Below are 19,570 nucleotides of genomic sequence, written 5' to 3' on the forward strand. Positions count from 1 at the left end.
CATTGATGACGCGTTCATGACGCCCATGACACGCCCACTGTTACGTGGCAGGCCATTTAGACGGAGCGGTGGTGCTTCATTTGTATTCTTAGTCCGGGTTGATTTCCAGGGCCATCTGTAAATGTAAATGTGGGATACTTGTAAAGCGCACTGTTACTCTACCCGAGTGTCCTGGCGCTGTAGACCGCTGGGGAACCCGTCCTGGTTTTCCCTGTGAGATGGTCCCTTTCTGGGTATCTTCAGGGTGAAACCAGGCATCCCCGGCGTCTGTGGGGGGCCGTTGTAGAGATGAGGCAAGCTTAATGCCCAGAGTTACCGAGTGTGTTCCCTGGTTAGAGTAGGCACTGAGGCGAGAATTATCGAGTCCGTTGACCCTGGTCCAAGACCCTGCCGCGTCGGGAATTGAACCCTGGTCCCGGGCCATTCTCTGCTTACAGGTCTGCCGCCTCTAACCAGTGAGCCACACCTCTCCATGATGAACGTTGTGCCTGATTTTTTTTTTCTACATCGATATGTGCAATTTTGCGCATTAAGCGGTGGCGCTTCATTTGTATTCTGCTCCCATTGAGACGGCCATATGTTTTACGGGCACGATACGCCCACATTGATGACGCGTTCATGACGCCCACGACACGCCCACTGTTACGCGGCAGCCGTTTGGCGCTTCATTTGTATTTTGCTCCCATTGAGACGGCCATATGTTTTACGGGTACGATACGCCCACATTGATGACGCGTTCATGACGCCCACGACACGCCCACTGTTACGCGGCAGCCCATTTACACGGCAATATGATTGATGGCCACGATCGATGAGACTGCACACGTGGCGTGTGCCGTCTCATCGATCGTGGCCCTCCAATGACGCCCACGACGCTATATGATTGACGGCCACGATCGATGAGACGGCACACGCCACGCCCCCCAATGACGCCACGCCCCCCAATGACGCCCACGACACGCCCAGAAAGGACTACTTTACCCCCTTATGTACTTTTACCTTTCTAATGTATATGGCGCACAGATGTGTAGCCTATGTCCTTCTGCTGAAACTACCCTTTACAATGGTGTATTGGGTGTTATGATATGATTGGTGCTGTACTTCTTGAGTTTACCCGCCTCAAAGGTTCCCAGTTCTCTCTTTATAATAGTAGTATATATATATATATATATATATATATATATATATATATATATATATATATATATATATATATCCGTCTGGGCATTAAAAACAAAGTGATGTATGTAGAGTTGGGGCTCTAGCTGGTGTGAGCCGCGTGATGACGCGGCACGCCCGCGGCCATGATGGGATGCGCGCGCAGCCTAGACAGAAAGAGCGCGAGTGTCGGAGCCGGCAATACTTGCGGCTCGGCGCTCTCTGATGCCAATAACCAGAATAAAGACCCTAAAGGTACCCACGGCTCCTGTCATTATTTCGGGAGTGAGATACATCATTACAATGGCGACGAGGAGGTGATGGCAAATACGGAAAAAAAAAGGGTTGAAAAAAACGAACCACAGGCAATATCGACCACTGAGCCTCGGGGCAGGAGCACAACCTGAACATCCCGAGTGCTCGTCAAACCCTCCCACTATTACTGGACAAGGACATCAGAGAACGTGGCAGAGCCCACCCACGTACTAAGGAGCCACACAGCCACCACAGAAGGTGAGAGGGCTCGGAAGGAGGGGGCAAGACAGCACAGGACCCACCAACCCTACACCCCAAGGGGTGGAGAGCTGGTGACTCCGGGGAAAGACGAAGGGGAAGACAATAAGAGCCCCCAGAGACAACCAAAGAAACAGGAGGAGGACGACTCGCCAGGCAGCCCCAAGAACCACAGTGGGACTAGCCCCCCAGAAAAGCGCGAGAGGATGTGTGCCCAGACATCTTCAGCTATGACACCGGTTCCATTCCTACCCAAACCAGGGGAACCCCTCATGCGGTGGGAGGATTGGAGAGAATATATAGACAACTTCATAGAAGTACTGGAGGATGAAAATGAGGAGAAATTTACAAGCCAGAGGAAGAGACGAATACTACTACTTAACCTAGGCCCAGAGGGACTCAGGGTCTTCAAGAACTTAGTACCCAAGCAACGGGCAAGCACGGACGACGACGTCTACGCCCATGCCATCGAGGAATTAAATGAACACTTTCGCCCAGCGGTCTGCGTCTCAATCGACAGATACAATTTCCAGCAAAGGAAACAAGAGGCAGGTGAATCAGTGGAAGAATATGTGGCGGCATTGAGGAAATTGGCCTCCACGTGCAGGTATGCTGCGTTCCAGGATGAGTTCATCAAGGATCAGATCGTGATGCACACCACGAGCAAAGCTGTGCAGGAGAAGCTATGGGCAAGCGGAGACACCACGCTGAAGGAAGTCATGGTGACGGTCAAGAAAGCAGAACTCGCGAAACGGTGTGCTGAGGCGGCGAAGAAAGAGCCGGTGACCAGACCAATGGTGAACAGGATAGAGAACGAGGTGCACCAAAAAGAAGGCAAGTACAAAGGTACTGTGCAGAAGATTCCCAACAGATGGCAAGGTAATCCAGGACCCCCAGGGAAACAGGCGGGAACCAACAAACGGAGCTGTTACAGATGCGGGAGCATGGCGCACGAGGCTCACGACAGGAAGTGCCCAGCATTCCGCGCCAAATGCCTGTTCTGCGGGATCGTAGGACACTATGAGAAGGTGTGCCGCAGGAAATCAACCAAGACCATGGTGAAGTTTGTAGAACAAGAGCAGGAAGACCAAGGGGAAGACAACTACGAAGAAGACAACACCGTGCTATGCATCTACGACCAGATACTCTGTGTCGACAACAAAAGGTCAACCAAACCAGTGCTGGATATGACAATAGGAGGAGTACCAATCAGCATAGTGGCGGACACAGGCTCGCCATACACAATAGTCCAGAGGGCGGTATGGAACGAGACATTTAAGCCGTCACTGGGACCGGAACTGGAGCGTCTAGAAATTCGCCCGGTCACGTACAACGGAGACCGCATACGCATGGCAGGATTCAGGCCGTTGAAGTTTGAATTTAGGGGGCGCACTGCCATCTGCAAACTGTACGTCTCGGAGAAGGGACCCTCAGTCTTGGGTTGGTTGGATCAAGGTGACCTGGGTATCAAACTAGACCCGGGGGGAAAGGTCCAGATCCTGCTCACAGAACCAGACAGTTGGCCGGACTTAGACCAGTGGAAGAAGGAGTACCCCAAGGTGTTCGGAGGCAAGGAGGGGAGACTTGAGAAGTTTACGCACAAGATAGTACTCAAGGAAGGAGCGGTGCCGGTATCGCACAAAGTGAGGAACATACCCCTGGCCGTAAGGGAGGCAGTCCAGGAAGAGCTACAAGAACTAGAGAACAAGGGCATAATCGAACCCATCACGTGTGCAGAATGGTTGGCACCACTGGTGGTGGTAATGAAACCCAGTGGTAAGGTCAGGCTGTGTGTTGACCTCCGCGAGCTCAACAAGAGCATCGTAGTGGAAAAGTTTCCCTTACCCCGCATCGAGGAGATGCTAGCAAAGACCTGGGGAATAAAGTGGTATTCCACGATAGACTTGACTTCTGCCTACCACCAGATCGCATTACATCCTGAGAGTAAGAGACTGACGTCCTTCATCACCCCCTTTGGGTGCTACCAGTTTTGCAGCAGGCCGTTCGGACTGGCATCGGCTGCGGCGGTGTTCCAAAAATTGATGCACCAACTTTTCAAGAACATGGATGGCATCCAATATTTTCAGGATGATATCCTGGTGATGGGGCGAGACAGACTTGACCACGACGCCAAACTGGCCAAGGTGCTGAGTGTACTGGAGGAGAAGGGCCTGCCAGCGGAATGGAAAAAATGCCGCCTGGGCATGGAGTCAGTAACCTACCTGGGGCACGAGATAGGAGTACAAGGAATCAAACAAAAAACTGAAAATGTGAGAGCAATTTGTGACGCACCGCCCCCCGCCAACAGAGAAGATGTCAGATCCTTCTTGGGCATGGCCGAGTACAATAGTAAGTTCGTCCAACATTTCGCAACAAAGACCCACCACATGCGGCAATTGACAAGGGAGAAGACGCCGTTCAACTGGACGGAAGAAACACAACAGGAGTTTGAGAGTGTTAAGAGAGACGTGGTGAACGCAGTGCCCCTACAAGGATACGACCCTCAGGGCCAAACGGTACTCACGACAGACGCCAGCGACAAGGGGCTGGGCGCAGTGTTAATGCAGGACAGAGGCCAAGGAGTGGTGGAAACGTTGAGCTTTGCATCACGCACACTGAGTGACACAGAAAATAAATTCAGTGTCATAGAAAAGGAGATGCTGGCGGTAGTGTGGGCAATGGCAAGATTCCGACAATTCCTGTGGGGCACACGCTTCCAGTTGAAAACGGACCACAAACCCTTAGTAAAGGTATTAACCTCAAGTGGACATGCCAGCGCCACGCCCAGGATAGCCAAGATGACGTTGAAGCTGCTGGAGTACAGATATGACGTGGAGTATATCCCGGGCAGTCGGAACAAAGTAGCTGACTATCTGAGTAGAGCAGCAGCAATGGAGACGGAAGCAGAAGACGGAGAAGTCGGAGGAGAAATGGTGGCATTGACGGAGGACCAGGAAAGAGTCATCAGTAACCAAGAGTGGCACGAAGCCTATAAAGAGGACGAAGGCTTACAGGAGGTGAAGGAATGCATAGTGAAGGGATGGCCGGAGAAAAGACATATGGATGAAAATCTAAGGAAGTACTACGAAATCAGGGAAGAACTATCAGTTGGCGACAAGGGAATGTTCGTATACAGAGGAGACAAGGTCATCCCCCCGGCAGGAATTGTCCCGAGATTACTAGCGATACTCCATGAGGGACATCTGGGGATTGGAAAGATGAAATTACGGACCAAGCAAGGGTACTGGTGGCCGGGCGTGGATGCCCAAGCTGAACGGTATGTCAGGGAGTGTGCACAATGCCAAGAAGCGGACAAAACACTTAAGCCCTTGAGGCCAGCACTAGGGAAATTCGAGGCCCCAAGGAACCCGTGGGAAGAACTGTCCATTGATATCCTAGGCCCGATTTTGGATGGACAAGGGACCCAGAAGTACGTATGTGTCCTCATAGACAGGTACTCTAAGTGGCCAGAAATGAAGGTGGCAGAAGTGATGGACACGGAGACAGTTGTAAAGTTCCTGAGCGACACATTTGTGAGAGAAGGTATTCCCAAAACCATGCTAAGTGACAATGGGCCTCAGTTCACGTCAGAGAAGTGGACCAACTTCATGAAGAGAAATGGAATCATATCCAAACACACGTCTATTTACCACCCGGCTGGGAATGGCCTAGTAGAACGTTTCAATAGAGTGGTAATGGGGTCGGTGCAGGCGGCCATCATGAGTGAGAAAGATTGGGAGAAGGAAATATGGAAAATGATATGGGCCTACCGAATTACACCCACGGGAACAGGATATAGCCCCTTCCAGATACTGAGGGGTCGAGACCCATTCACGAGAGACAACAGAGTGTGGAAGGAAAAAACAGTGACCTGCCAATGGTCCCCTGCTGTAGTTCATGCCAATCTGGAGAGAGCGCAAGCAGTATATGCCAAACAATACAACGCACGAAGGAACGTGAGAGACACAGGACTGGAGAAAGGCGAATGGGTGAGAGTCAAGCTGGCGACGTTACAAAGAAAAGGGGACAGCAAGTACAGCAAACCACTCCAAGTTAAGGAGATATATGACAGAGCGGCCTTATTGAGTGACGGAAATGTATGGTCCCAAGATAGGATGGCGAGGTGCAACAGAATAGTGAGATGGGACGCCGATGAACATGATCAGGAAGGAACTGTGGAGTGTGGACAGGAAGTGGAACTTTCCAGCTCCGAGGTGGACGCAGAAGCAAGAGGTTTGAGTGAGGAGCAAGGCAGCAGTGTCAACCACCGAGTGGAAGCGGAGAGGAGCACAAGGCGATTAGCGGGGAGCCCAGCTGGACCCAACCAAGGCGAAGGTATCGGAGATACCCAGGAGAGAGAGGACACTGCGACCCCGGTAAGACGCACCCGAGGGAGGAGAGCAGTGGTGAGACCGTCCAGGTTTCAGGACTATGATATGGGTGATGGACAATAGTTCAAGTTTTTTTATATGTGAAAAAAGGGGAGATATGTAGAGTTGGCGCTCTAGCTGGCGTGAGCCGCGTGATGGCGCGGCACGCCCGCGGCCATGATGGGATGCGCGCGCAGCCTAGACAGAAAGAGCGCGAGTCTCGGAGCCGGCAATACTTGCGGCTCGGCGCTCTCTGATGCCAATAACCAGAATAAAGACCCTAAAGGTACCCACGGCTCCTGTCATTATTTCGGGAGTGAGATACATCATTACAATGTATGGAATGCTTGAATTAATCTCAGCCACTAGTAGTTGTGGGGCTGTATCCCAGTCAATACCTTTTTGCCCACCATACCACGTCAGTTTGGATTCAGCCATATGCAAACCAGTCATGACCCTGCTTCAGCTCCAGCACAGTATGGGTTACAACCTTGCTGAAGAATGGAAAATCTGCTGGAAAGTATTAGAAAAGACAAAAGAGATCTAAGTATAGTGTCCAATGGATACTGTAACAAATTTGAAAGTAAGCTGTTACCTCTAATCGGGCTAAGGATAAAAACACAGTACACATGGCTTTTAGAAGAAAATATGTCACACAGTTATTCACAAGAGCAGCTGACGCAATTGCCTTGGAAAAGAGGTACTAAAACAGCGCAAGAGGACAACCCACAAGACAAAGCTGTGTTGAACAACGAATACTAGGGAATTGTCTTCATCTGCCCAAGGACATCAAAATTCCTGGAGGCAAACATAGATACTCTAGTGCTTCCTTCGCAAGAGAGGTTACAGACATTCTAGAGGGAAGATGTCTTTGTTCCAGACTCCACAATATTTTATGCATATGTAATTGGTGAGAATATTGCATTTAATGGCACCATGAAGATAGTTAGTTGCAAGCATAAGTTTGAGGATGAGGTTGGTTCAAGAACGGCAGGCAGCAGCCATAAGATTGGAGAGCCTCTGAGGACTTAGCCTCAATCAAGCACGGATAGTTGAAATCCTGCAATGGTAAAAGTCCTCCATTTTGGTAAACTGGCAGAATTCTAAGACCCAATTGGAGAGATCACTATGGATACATCTTTCTTGGCATAGGTAAGGCCTATGGTAGCTTCACAACTGAAGCATTGTGAGAGTAACTAGTATATTTGAATTATTAAAGGAAATAGGGCAGGCCCTGGACGCATTTCCAAATAAAAGGGGCCAAACGAGATAGTTCAAGTCTGGACAGACATCACCACCATGTACTACATTTGGACACAGTCCTGACAGTGGTTAAGAGAATCAGATGCTCCATGACCTTTTATTGTATCCTGCTGGGACTTCATAATGGCACAAGACATGCTAGGAATAGCCCATGCAGTTTTAGACTTGTTGCCTTTCAACTTTCATAACATTCATAAATTAAGGGGTAAATTAACATACTCTGAATGGGACTGTACTAAAATTGGAGTTTCTTAGAAAGAAAAGATAAATTCATAAATCAGAATTAAAGCACAGCTTTCTAGACATCCAAAGGACGGATCTTTTGTCATTAACTTTTTATAGACTGATAAAGGATACTGGATCCAACCTCACTAAACTTTACTCGGTTATTTGTATGCTAAATTTGTTTTTATCCTGTCCAGTTTGATGTAGGTTGAGGCATGTCTTCTCTTGTTTCACGAACAGTGTGCTAATGCTACAGGGTTGAGTGTGATATATAAGAATGTCTCAATAAGTAAATTAATAAATAGAAACGCTGATTACACAGGTGCTTTGGAGACTAGAGAATTAAAAAATATAAATGATTCTGACAGTGGACAATGCAAACATGGCTCTTGCATCTCACAGAATGTGAGTGTATCTGTACTCATTATACAGAATCATTTATCCGGACGATGGCCCCAATCTGTCATCTCAGTAAGAGCACTCTTAATTTAACGGTGTGTCCTCTGAAATCATAGAACACAGAAATATGACCCATCCCCCTCATAAATAGGCCCATGCTTGTACAGATGGGGAGTCCTACCACACAAGCATGCTATGCAAACAAAGTGAAACCATGCATGACGTGGTGTCTTGGAAGATTTTCACCTACAATTGTAGGGTTGGTGTATTGTCTTACTGTTCTGTTTGGCTTAAAAGCAACTTTATGGCCTTTTGTTAGAGATCACTTTGCAGTTTTAACAGAATAATGAAAGGGAAAACAGGTGAGTTACTGCTCTCCGACTTGAAGAGCTTAAAGTCGACCTTTGCAAGTTTGGACACCATCTTCAGAACAGCAATTAAAAATTGACGGAATCAGTTTTTTGAACTAATACATAAATGTGGCTTTAAATACCCACTTAGCTTGCTTGGTAGATATCCTATTGGTCAGCTGATGAACAATTAATTGATTTCCATACTGACAAAGCTGTACCACATTCTAAATTCTTACTCCTCGTAGTTTTTTCGAACAAATCAAGATCCACAATTTCTGCTGGAGGAATGTTGTTAGAAATTATGGATGGATTGCTTTGAGCTATTACTTAGATTATGCAAGAGATTTTAGGAATCAGGACCTCTTTTTGATTTGTTTAGCCATGTTTTAAAAATGAAAGACTATCAAAACGTTTATGAATTGCAAGGTTGATTTAAGTTTTTGGGTTTATCAACTTGCAGGAAAAAGCTGGTGATTGATCTAGGCCTGAGGATGGAAAAGAACACCTGTAGCTTCCCTCTGAAACATTTTACTACATATTTGCGAAGTAGCTATGTTGAGGTCAATACAAGAGATGCGCGGGTGGGACAAATAATATCTAAAATGCATCAGCAATGCCTTGCCCATATCCCTTCTGAGGGAATATTACTAGGACCTCTTTACACAGCATGCGAGTCTACTGGAATTTCATACTGGCAAGGAAAACATGTACTTACCTATAAGAATAGTTTTAACAACACTATTTTTGGTTATCAATAGGCGGGATATTACATTGTTTACTTACCTATAATAATAATTTTTACAACTCTGTTTTTGTGTGTCAATAAGAACGATATTTAAATATTCCATCCACTATAGGCTAATACATAGTAAAATTATTGGCACATTTTATAATGTTTTTTCTTTGCATCATGTACAAGAGGGTATGTTTGAGGATTTGGGTGTATTATATGGATGGCTGTGCGGCCCTACAAAAATAGATTATATTTTAATGATTTTTTTTCGAGCCCAAGATGAACAAAATCCACCTGAGTGTTCTGGCAATCCTAAAGTTTGTAAGATTTTGAAAAGTTTGTAAAAGTTAGTTCACCTACTCCGGCCCAGCTTAGGTGACCAAATCCAGCAGGGAGAAGATGTTTTCCAGTCAGGTCCTAAATTTTAAAGCACAACCATAGACTTCATTGGAGTGGTCCTGATGTTGCTAATGCAGTAGATGAAGATGTTCAAAGATACTCCGGGTGCTGTGCAGTTGACGGGATTCCTCTGCGGTTATTCCTTGGTCCACGGGTAAAGTGGGGCGACCTTCGCCTCAGAGGTCGTGGTCCCTTGAAGTCCTCTTTGAGACTGTAGAAGGCCAGCTGGCTGTGGGTGGGCTAAGGGTCTATGTGTACAGCGGTCCCAGCAATATCATTTGGTGGGGGCGGGTGTCCCTCTTGGGTGACCAATCTGAACTCAGATGACACTCCCCTGTCTGACTGACTAGCCGCAAAGGATTGGTCTCTTGGGATGCCTAGTGGCTGAAGGTAGTGATCCTTCCTTAGTGGCTACCAAATTTCTGATTTTCTACTTTAGTTGCTCTGACCCTGGTGCATGTTTCAGGAGTTCGGTCCACTGTTCTCTTGAGTCAGTCTTTTGGTCTGGGGCTGGAGCACAACTGTTCCCCTATCCAGGAGCCACAGGCACAGTCCTCTCTTCACTAGCCCAATGTGCAGCCCAGCAGATGGTTCAGCCTCTCTTTGTGTAGTCCAGGGGACAGTAAGGCAGTCCTTCTTCAGTCCTTGTTCCAGTTCCGATGTGATCTGAGGGCAACGGTGCCGATGGTGCCCTGTATATTCCCAGAAAATGCTGTGGGGGGATGATATGGTCACTAGCCAATGGGCTAACAGGTCTCCTCCCTCTTGGTGACACGGCTTCCTGGCTATGTGTGGCGTTCTAAAAGTTTTATTTCTTCAATAGTGAAATTGAATTTGACTTGGGCATTAAGTTTGGTTTATGCCATGATTAATTTGATGCCTTATACTGCCCAGCTAGGCAGTCCCATTCAGACGTTAGCCTGGCTGAGGGGTCAGCCAGTAACCCTGTGTTAGCCAATGGGCCTGCTAGCCCTTCCACAGCAAAAGGACAGTTGCAAAGTGTTGCTGTTAAGACATACATACAAATACATGTGCTACTTAATAATATACAGCTCCCTGCCTTTGGGCTCTATAGGCCTTCTTTAGAGGAGACCTACATATATTGTTATGGGAAGTGGGAGCTTTGCCATTAATTTGAATTTCAAAGTCGAACCAGCAGTGTTACAACTGGCCTTCCAGTCTGCAGTGGCAGGCTTCGAGCGATTTTGTACATGGTCACACACAGGGTTGCATAAATAGTGCTGCAGCCCTGGGTGCACACTCTGCCTTAAGTGCCGTTGGCAATTTGGGTCCATATACTGGGGACTTGGAAGTAAATCTGTCTTTCCCAATTGGGGATAGCCAATTTAACATACACTTTGTAATGGGTTAGGACACTGGCACTGAGGTCTGATTAATAGCCCTCAGTGTACTCTCAGTCGACAAACCAGCAGTATCAGTCCAGAAATGTGGGGGTGAACATGCAAAAAGATGTACTTACTTAGAGTATGCCTTACCTACTTGCCAGCATCAAAGTCACTTATAAATCCATTAATTAACCTTTGACCAAAAAATACTCTGGTAGCCTTCTTTACCTCAGAATGTTCTACTTTTACAAGCAGTCTCTTCCAACCAGCATTCAACAGGCTTCTAAGCCTCCATACCAACCATGCTCCTATCCCAAAGCTGTTTATCCTATTTACTAGTCTTGTATGGTGAAAAGTATCAAGTGATCTACTGAAGTAAATGTAAATTGCATACACTACTTGACTTGATATGTTTTTTTGGTAATCCTATATCCTATTTAAATATGCAACTGCGTTAGCCTAGCCTGACCCCCACTTGAAAATCCATGTAACCAGCTCAGTGCAAGTCTTGACTCTTTCCTTTAAATGTGATTTCAGGCATTTTCCTTCCATCTTAGTTGGACAGAGTTGCCAGTAGTTGTCAGCCTCCTCCCTAAACCCACTTGTGCGATGAACGTAGTTCTGGGTGGAAATGTGACAGCAGCACGACCTAGCAGGCTTTCCCGCGGTGGTGTTGGGAAGCTTTGGCTTAGATGGCTCCGTGCTCGTCGATTATGGGTGGAATGTGGGAATCAGGCATCGAAAGCACTGCAGTAGTGTTCCTTGATTTTGCCTCATGATTTGGGGCACTAATTTGGTGAGTGCAGTGCACAGTATGCCCTAATCGGTGTTTGTTCTTCCAACAGCTGGCTGTGATCATAAAGTAATTAGTGCAACAGGCACAATCTCCAGCCCAAACTGGCCTGATAAGTATCCAAGCAAGAAAGAGTGTACCTGGCTAGTCTCAGCAACCTCCGGACATCGAATCAAACTGGTAATATCTGGTTCGGTATCTATGATTGGTGCACTGTGCCCTATACATGAAGACATGTTTTCAGTTTTTGTTAACTTGTTGAATTTATTTTTTGCCCCTTCTTTTCCTTCCCTTTTCTCCTTTGTTCCTTGGTCCCTGGTCCTTCCTCTTTTAATTCTCTTCTTTCTCTTTCTTACTGTCTTCTCTTGCTCCTCTGCCCGCTGTTATTTTCTTTCTCTATCCTGTGCTTTTTGCTCTTCTTGTCTAATGTCTTGCTCTATTTCTCCCTTTTTCCACTTCATTGATTCTCATCATTGTTCTTTCCAATTCATGTTTTCTGTCTGCTTCTCGTATCCTTTGCTTTTCTCCTTTCTTGGTCTCTCTGCTTTTCGTCTGTACTCTTATTCTTTTCTCTCCCCTGTGTCTCTTTGCAATCATCTCCTGCCCTTCCTGCCCCAGACCATCACAGAACTGGACATTGAGCCTCACGACGAATGCACGTATGACAACCTAGAGGTTTATAATGGAAAGGATGCCAAAGCTCCTCTGCTGGGCCGCTACTGCGGCACCAAGATCCCTGATCACATCATCTCCAGCAGCAGCAAGATGTTCCTCAAGTTCTTCTCGGATAACTCTGTGCAGAAGAAGGGTTTTGAAGCCACACACAGCACAGGTAATGTATTAGAAGCTCAGCTCTGGGATTGTGGTACTCCCTAGGTCTTAAGAATAACATGAGTAAGTGACATCATTGTACAACCTCTTCAACAGTACAAGCTGCAGAGAAGTTAAAAATTAGTGTATGCTACCCAGAATCTGCCACGTCACCCATGGTGCTGACGTGTCAGACAGCAGGACATTAGCCTAATGATGAGGACTACAGGGATGCAAAAGCTACTACGGAGTACCAGTTTTATGGACTGTCCTCCCCCCGAACAAGTATTATCGTTCCTCATTCCTGTTTTATAAAATAATGTCCTTGCTCAAAGGGCTAGATGCTTCAGAAATCCTATTAAAAAAAAAACACTTTTCCTTTTGGTGCCATGCATTGAGAGTACAATTATGGAAGTGTTCGCATTACACACAATCTAATGTAATGGCCTGGTTATGCTAGGGCACATAACATAAATATATTCAGTGCTTGGACCCTAGCAATGTTCTGATTTTGCCACATTTCCGCAAATCTACATACAGGAGCTGGAATTAGTCTGTTCCCACCCACAAACTTAAAATGTTTAAGGGTATTTATCAACTCCTCTCTATTCTCCTCCCATGCGGGACAAGGTCAGGAGTAAAACTTTTTCCAGGTTATCAGTGGAAAAGGGTGCTGAAAGTGAAGTGAATTTGTAATTGTTAAGCAGATTTTCTCATGAGCAAGTATGAGGGTATATTTGCTCATGTGAAAATGGGATTCACAAAAGTTTGTTAGGAGTGCATAATCCAAGCCTACTTCTGGAAACTTTTGTGAATATCGAAAGTCGCAAATGTTCACCATTGCAAATACATATATCTGTGGATGTACTTCTGTAATTTCCTTAAAGAATTGGACCCCTAATTAATTTTAATGCTGCCCACAATATTACTATATTGTTTTACACTGATTCTCTAATACAGAATGTTAATCTTTTTTAAATATTTTCATTTATCAAACACATTTCCTAAATGATGCTGCAGAGAAATGGTATTTAAACTGCACAACTGCATAGCAAAATGTTTTCTCTCAAGTTGCAGTTTGTTTGCGCACGTTGTATTTTCAAAAACTCCCTAATCTTTTCAGGCTCCTGCTTTTTTAGGTCTCGCTGGTAAACTGCATCCGAAGGATGCGTGTCCAGCTGGAGGCGTATAGTTGCCTGTCTCGGGGGAAGGAAGGACAAGAGGGTGTTACGAGCTTGAAAGCCGGATTTGGGTGCGCGAACGCGCACGTTCCGTCCCGCGCCGAGCCGTGCACTTCCCTCCCATACTCCCAGCAAGTCAGCCTAACGCGCATGCATGCACACAGACACACACACACACGCGCACCCCCCCCTACTTCCCCCCACTCACCGGCACCCCCCGCCGCACACACACAGGAGCACTTACACACACGCACACACACACAGAGACCCCGCCGCCGCCTACATACAAGCGCACCCCCCCACCCCACAAGCCCCACTTACCGCCATTATGAACTCTTGCAGCCTCCGCGGGGCTCTCCCTCAGGCATGGGAGCCCCGCGTCACCAGCACTGCTGCTCTCCGTGGGCGCGTGCGCGGGCTTCCGAAGACTGAAGTCCCGCCCCCACTTGTTGTGCTCTGGCTGGAAGCAGCGAGTTTGCTGAGCCTGTCCGTCTCAAGCCGGCCTTCCCAGCCCTGTTTTCAGAGGAATCACCCCTGTGGGAAATCCCGCTTTCCTTAAAGCACTGGACTCTTTTTGGAAAGTTGCCAAGTTGGATTTTTGCCTTAAAAGGTGAACATTCTGCTCGGTTTCCGCAGACCGCACTCCGGAAGTCCCCAGTGTGTTCTCTATTGTAATCTAGCACGCAAAAGTGCAATGGTAGTTTCTAGGCACCTAAATTGCGCGGGGTTTGTTCCACAAGTGTTTTTTTTTTAACATGCAGTACGACAAAGACTACATTTTCCACTTGGAAGCAGCGAGTTTGCTGAGCCTGTCCGTCTCAAGCCGGCCTTCCCAGCGCTGTTTTCAGAGGAATCACCCCTGTGGGAAATCCCGCTTTCCTTAAAGCACTGGACTCTTTTTGGAAAGTTGCCAAGTTGGATTTTTGCCTTAAAAGGTGAACATTCTGCTCGGTTTCCGCAGACCGCACTCCGGAAGTCCCCAGTGTGTTCTCTATTGTAATCTAGCACGCAAAAGTGCAATGGTAGTTTCTAGGCACCTAAATTGCGCGGGGTTTGTTCCACGAGTGTTTTTTTTTTAACATGCAGTACGACAAAGACTACATTTTCCACTTAACTAAAGTGAGGCTGTGTGGGCCCGGAACACCCCCAATCACTTTTGGCAGAAACACCACGAACACCTGCTCTGCGGTGTAGGAAGGCGGCATGCGTCCCCTTCAGGGTGGGCGCGTGAGAGAGGAATCCCCCAGGAAGGAACAGTGGCATTCTCCATAACATGGGTTACTCTGTGCCCTGAAATCCCCCTTCTAGCAAACATCCTGTTTCTCACACACTACATTTTGTCTTTGTTTAAAAATATCCAAAATTTCACACCTTCCCCAAACATTTGCATCAATTTCCTTACTCTTCTGCAAATAAATAATTAAGGGTGTTTTGGTGAGAACGTGTGGTAAATCCTCTTGAGATGGATCAGTGGGTTTGGCGCCTGCTGCAGTGAACCCTGTACTGTAACTTGTCCTAGAGGGTGAAGGTAGAATCCTGACGACACTGAAAAAATCCGTATTTGGCATTGCGTTACAGTCACTGTTGTGAGTTGGGTGATCACGAAGTGTTTTTTGTGAATAATTGGCAGAGAGAGCAGCAGAGTGGACAGGTGGGTGGAAGCCTGTGCCTTTTGGAAGAAAAAAAACTGTAGATGTCGAGGTGATTGAGCAAAACCCTTAACATTATGTGGCAAGCAGGGGCCGTCACTATGCAAATAGTTTCACAAAATCCCATTCTAAGACTTTTTAAAATTGAGCTATTGTGACCTGCTGTCAGTGCTGCAGAATGCATCGCAAATGCTTTAGAACATGGCCCTGGCGACGTTCTCAAGTAGCTACACAAATTCAAGAGATCTGATTTGAACGTTTTATTTACATTTTGACTTTCAAGTTAGGGCAAAATAATACACATTTATTAATGAAGGGTTCTTGATGGGTGTGAGTAGAACAGGATTGTGAAGGTGTTCCACGCTCGCTTTTATGAATACTTGGAGGGGCAGTGTTTGCTTGTATGACGTTTACTGTTTGGTTGTGCGATTAGAGGGAGCGTGTGATTCTTTGCTCACGAGTAAGCTGTGTATTTGTGTCACGTGGCAGTGTGTGTGTGTGTCTGTTGGACGCAGCGGCCCACCATATGTGAGCTATCCTGCTCTCTCAGCAGACTGCTCTTTCTGTACAGAAGGGAATGGCTTCCAGAATCTCCTGTTGCACGGCCATGTGAGGGGAGGGAACACACGCTTGCATTTACACTCAGAGTCCACACTGACTGCACAAGCATTAACATACAAACCTTTTTAAATGACACCACTGTGTGCTCTAGGACTTCACGCTGTACACTCAAAGCCGTAAATAAGATACAAATGTAAAGGTACACTTTTTAGACATCACCGCCACAGAGTCCAGTTACTCCACTGACAGCCAGAGGCCGGCTAGTATGGGGAGTGTCAAAGCTTGTCAGCTGACTAATTCTACCCAAGGAATACCTGGGCTAGGGAAGAATGACTAACATGACAGGCTTGTGGCTTGTTGTTCCTATGCTCTACCAGCCTTTCAGAGGTGACCGCCTGTTCCAAATCTTCAGCCTGTCTGTTGCACAGATGTCTCTGCAGCGTGCCCGTTCATGTGCACTCCATCCTTCCATTATCAGCAGGCTGGTCGGGTTCCTGATGCAAGAATAACCCAGTTCCAAGCACCCAGGAAAGGGCGGCATATTGGAGCCCTTGACAAATCTCCAAGGGAACCATGCCAGACTTTTCTGGATGCACATACAATCCAACCCAAGGCTTGCCACACATTGTCTCAATTCTTTCTTGCACCCCTCTGCTATAGCATACCTGGATGGCATTGGGCTTCCAACATCATGCTGCACCAAACACCACCACTACTGTACATATTCATTGCAATCTCACCTGCGAACATTCATACTGCTACAGCATACCCTAATCTGCACCCTCACATACCCTGCATCCTCACAGACCCTGCATCCTCATAGACCCTGCACCCTCACACACACTGCACCCTTACACACACTGCACCCTCACACACACTGCACCCTCACACACACTGCACCCTCACACACACTGCACCCTCACACACACTGCACCCTCACACACACCGCACCCTCACACACACCCCACCCTCACACACACCGCACCCTCACACACACCGCACCCTCACACACACTGCACCCTCACACACACACTGCACCCTCACACACACACCGCACCCTCACACACACTGCACCCTCACACACACACCGCACCCTCACACACACACTGCACCCTCACACACACACTGCACCCTCACACACACACTGCACCTTCACACGCTGCACCCGCACACTCTGCACCCTCACACACTCTGCAATGGAACATACACTCCAAATAACACTCAGTGCCACATAATTACACTGCACTCAATGCAACATACACTCCAAATACCGCTCAGTGCCACCTAGTTATATGCAACATAATTACACTGCACTCAATGCAACATACACTCCAAATACCACTCACTGCCACATAATTACACACCACATAATTACACTCTACTGACTGCAACACACACTCCACACAATACCACTCAGTGCCATATAATTATATGCTACATAATTACACTGCACTCAATGCAACATACACTCCAAATACCACTCAGTGCCACATAATTACACGCTGCAAAATGACACTCTACTGAATGCAAAATACACTGCCCATATTACCACTCAGTGCCACATAATTACACGCCACATTTCACTCCTGTTCTTGGATTTTCGTCACAACAGAATACAATGAACATAATCTTCACAAAAGTTATTTACAAAAGCTATTGCCATTATAAAATAATAATAAAATAATAACTTATATTTAAGTATTAATTATTTAAAAAATTAAAAGCCATTTTTATTTGTAATATCAATACATATAAGTCACGAAAATACTACACATATTGCAGTACAAATGCTATAGGTGTCACATTTGCGAAAGTTAAAACTATTGGCATTGTAAATGACAAAGCTATTACTTTCGCTATTTTCAAAACCAACACATAAATGAAAAAAATGTAATTTACAATACCAATAGCTCAAACTTTCCTAATGCGAGACCTATTGCTTTGCAAATGCTTGTTACATATATGCAGGGAGCATTCTGGGAGCATTATCAGTAGACTCGATTTGTTAAATTTTTCAAACACGTGTTTGTGTTTGTGCTCTTGTCAATAATGCAAGCTAACCTCACTGCCTTTTCTTAGAACATTCATCCTAATAGTAATGGCTTTAACATGATGATTCATATATACACATTTGAACATCGTATACATTTGGATACAAATCGTGCCTTAGTGGCAAACAATCATCTTTCATAGATCAATACTGCAGTACTATAAACTGATGGCCTAAGAGTTTGTGCTGCAGGAAGTAGGGCCTACATTGCTGGTGGACAGCTCAAGATTTGATGGGTGGAGGACCCTTGGTATGAGTGGAGAAATTCCACCATACCAATAGACTTAGAACCTCCTTCCAAACCCTAAATCAGCCCCTTTGTCCTTTAAATCCTAATCCACCAAGTGAGTACCCTTTTAAAGCCCCCCCCCCCATTACTTCAGGAGAGGCACCTGAAGTTTCAGCGGTGTCAGGCAGAGGCCATTAGCAGGGTCCATTTCAGTTACCACTATTCAGATGGGCAGTTGCAGGAAAGGCTTGTAGCTGGAACCGAAATGTCGGCCCTGTGACCCTTGTAGCCTACTTCTTTCTTTTGGGTACAAGAAGTAGCAGTTCCAGTCCTTCAAAGCTCCTCTCAGGTCCCAAGTAGCAGGTGCAGTCCTCTTCTGTTCTTCCTCAGGTCCAGCTTTGTTCTGAAGTGTATGCTTAACCCCTCGGTTTGTTTCAAAAGCCTCCCTCCAGCGCGTGCAGGCTTCTGCTGCAGAAGGAGCTCTCAGCCAACCGGACAGCTGCCTTGCCTCAGTGCGTCCCCCGTGACCTAGTTTAGGACACCCCCCCGCGCCGCACGGCCACCAGCTGCTGCGTGCTCCTCCCGCCTGCCTGCTTAGCTGCCTCAGCTGCCGCCGTCTGACCACGCCCCCTACCGCCGAGCGGCGTGGTCTGTGCTCCTGTGCCCCGCTGTCCTGCCGTGTGCCCCTTTGCATTCATTGTGTACTGCTTTAATTTTGTTTATTTTTGTAATTGTATTCTTTTCTCCTTTTGTGCCTGCTTTTCGCTCCCCCGTGTAATCCCTGCCCGCTTCCCGCCACCGCCGCTGACCATGCCCCCTTTTTCTTTGTGTACCCTCCCCGCTCCCGCCTCCCAGCTGCTCCGCCCTCCCTCGCACTTCGCCATATATGGCGACCGTGCGAACGCGCAGCGGTCACGCGCAGCGGGCGCGCCGATTGTGCGCCAAAGGTAAGCCCGTCTGCGCCCGTCCGCGCCTGGACCGCGCCCAGTGCAAGGACCCCTGGCCCCCACCGACAGAAGACGACCCGACCGACCTACAACGCCGCCGAACTCCTCGCACTCAACACCGGCGGCATCCCGGGATGTCACCGAGCCACCCCGAGGCACACCCACGGACCCTTCAGCTGCCACGCCTGCAAGTTCACCTGCATCCGGACCTACCCTGCACAAGCACCCGCCAAGCCGAACACCAGCAGCAACCACCTCAAGTGCATCCTGCTCAACACCCGCTCCGTCCACAGACACGCCGTCGAACTCTGGAACCTCCTCGACACCACAGCCCCTGACATCGCCTTCCTCACGGAGACCTGGATGAACGCCTCCTCAGCACCCGACATCGCCATCGCCATCCCAGAGGGCTACAAGATCACCCGGAGGGACCGCACCGCCAACCAGATGGGAGGAGGCATCGCCATCATCCACAGGGACACCATCCGCATCACGACCAACACCGACGACTCCCTAACCACCGCCGAACACCTGCACTTCCAGATCCACACCGACCCGAAGACCACCCTCAGAGGCACCCTGATCTACCGA

The 19,570-nt window shown here is 47.5% G+C and overlaps 1 protein-coding gene across 1 annotated transcript in view; it reads left to right on the forward strand.

Annotated features, from left to right (window-relative positions):
- BMP1 (bone morphogenetic protein 1) overlaps positions 1 to 19,570 on the forward strand; it is a 569,977-nt gene that overhangs the window by 519,674 nt on the left and 30,733 nt on the right. The window contains exons 17-18 of the mRNA XM_078666375.1: positions 11,605 to 11,732; positions 12,171 to 12,384. Coding sequence (XP_078522501.1) covers positions 11,605 to 11,732; positions 12,171 to 12,384 — 342 coding nt within the window. The remainder of the gene's footprint in view (positions 1 to 11,604; positions 11,733 to 12,170; positions 12,385 to 19,570) is intronic.

Source organism: Lissotriton helveticus, chromosome 11 (assembly GCF_964261635.1).
Source record: "Lissotriton helveticus chromosome 11, aLisHel1.1, whole genome shotgun sequence".
NCBI classification, from domain to species: Eukaryota; Metazoa; Chordata; class Amphibia; order Caudata; family Salamandridae; genus Lissotriton; species Lissotriton helveticus.